General features: G+C 30.4%; 1 protein-coding gene across 1 annotated transcript in view; it reads left to right on the plus strand.

Moving 5' to 3' along the window:
• The first annotated feature begins 379 nt into the window (after window positions 1-379).
• Window positions 380-2,088, plus strand: part of LOC117169353 (DNA repair protein RAD50) — a 58,922-nt gene continuing 57,213 nt past the window's right edge. The window contains exon 1 of the mRNA XM_033355691.1: window positions 380-793. Coding sequence (XP_033211582.1) covers window positions 563-793 — 231 coding nt within the window. The 5' untranslated portion in view covers window positions 380-562. The remainder of the gene's footprint in view (window positions 794-2,088) is intronic.

Consider the following 2,088-nt stretch of genomic DNA (forward strand, 5'->3'; position numbering starts at 1 on the left):
AGTGCAGGTCGACGGCTAACTTGGACAACCGACGTTTTGAACGCGAATTGGCGAATTTCTTCCACTTCGTTTCTTCCGGTCCTCACGTTCCTTTGGTTCAGAACTTCTAAATTTTCGAAAACAGCTATTATTTCTACATTTTAACTTGAAACTTATTAGTTATTACCAGTCGGCGAAATGACCAAAATTCGAAAATAAATTATATGGATCTTATAATTAATTAATTCTAATAAATCGTAGTGTAATTTTGAGTTCCATTTTAATATTTTAAAAGAAGAAAACAAAGATAAGTGACAATGTTTGACTAACCAATCAGTTCAAGAATTCTGCGCATTTTCTGTCGAACTATACCAAAGATATTATACTATACTCCCGCCCGCAAACCACGCCGCAAAACAAGCGAATGTCGATGCCGCAAACCCACGCGAACCGGCGAAAGAGGACTTACCTAACCTATAAATAACAGAAATCACACGCGGAAATTTGCGTCGTATTTTGGTAAAGAAGGTATAATCAATACTCATTAAATTATTGAGCACATTGCCGTAAAAGGGAGAAGAAAATGTCTAGGTTAAAAAGACTCACTATTCGAGGCGTAAGGAATTTCAGTTCTGAAACTGAATCCGCTGAAATAAAATTTACACGACCGATGACGTTAATACTTGGACCCAATGGGACAGGAAAAACAACTATTATTGAAGCCCTAAAATATTCTACAAGTGGTGATTTTCCGCCTGGCTCCGATGGTGGAAAATATTTTGTCCACGACCCTAAGCTGACGAATGCAACAACGGTAAGTTTTGAAGTTAAAAATTTTTTTATGAAGTTTGAAGCACGTTCCTCTCATTGTGAGGGTCCATAAGTTTAGACCCTCGCCCCCCTATCATGTAATTTTTGCTGTCTTGAATGTTTGCTTGATTATGAATTAACAAAGTTGTTACATTTTCATCAACATAGTTGGATCATCCAAAATAGATTCATTTTCAACCAAAACACATCATATTTCTACCAAAATAAGCGAATTATTTAATGAAATTAACGAATTTTCAACCAAAAAATCTTTATCACTCAATAAAGAAAAAGAATTAATCCAAATTATTGAATTTTTTAACTCAAAATGTATGAGCTTTATAGAAAACTGTTGAAATTTCAACCAAATAATTCAATTTTGATACAAAAAAGATTAATTTTTCACAAAATAAATACATTCGTAACCATACAGTTGATTTTTCAGTGAAGAATTTTAGAAAAAGGTTAATTTCTAGGCATTGTCTAGGGGTAATTCATAAAATACGTGATACGTTTAGGGTGGAGGTGTGTCTACCGAAGTATTATTCTCCATGTTTTCTAAAAATTTTGTAACAAAAAGATGAATTTTCAACAAAAGGACGCGGATTTTCAACCAAATAATAATATTTTCAACCATACACTTTTAATTTTCTAATAATAAGATTAATTTTCAACAAAAAAGATCAGTTTTAACCAAATACTTGAATTTTCTCAGTATAAAGTAAAATTTGTAACTCAAAAAGACAAAATTTTATCAAAATAGTTACGTTTTCAACATAAAACAAAAGAATACATTTTTAAAAAAGTTATTCAACTTTCAACCAAGGAGTTGAGTTGAAAAAACAAACTAAAAAGATGAATTTTTAACAAAAAATATGATAGTTAATATTTCAAAGAAGATTTTAATACTAAATAAAAGACAGTCAAATGTTACATAAAAAGACGAATTTTTCATCAAAAAGTGAATTGTTAAACTAATTATGAAAAATTTTCAACAAAACAATTAAATTTTTAACCATATCGAATTTAAAAAAAAAATAGTGACATTTTTAACCCAAAAAAGACTTCAATTTTGAGTGAGACATTCGAAAGCATACAATAAAAAAAAATTGTCCTAAAATTTTAAACTGTTAGCCGACATATTGGATGAGTGGGTTTTGCTGTTTCTATCGTTTGAAAAAATGTACAGAATTTTTGTAAAATAATTGTGGGTCCGGATGCAATAAGGGCACATAAAATTTTTTCGTGCGAAAACGAAGTCCCCTGGAGGCTTTAGAAAAAATTTTCGAATTTTAATTT

The sequence above is a fragment of the Belonocnema kinseyi genome, chromosome 3, assembly GCF_010883055.1.
Source record: "Belonocnema kinseyi isolate 2016_QV_RU_SX_M_011 chromosome 3, B_treatae_v1, whole genome shotgun sequence".
Taxonomy (NCBI): Eukaryota; Metazoa; Arthropoda; class Insecta; order Hymenoptera; family Cynipidae; genus Belonocnema; species Belonocnema kinseyi.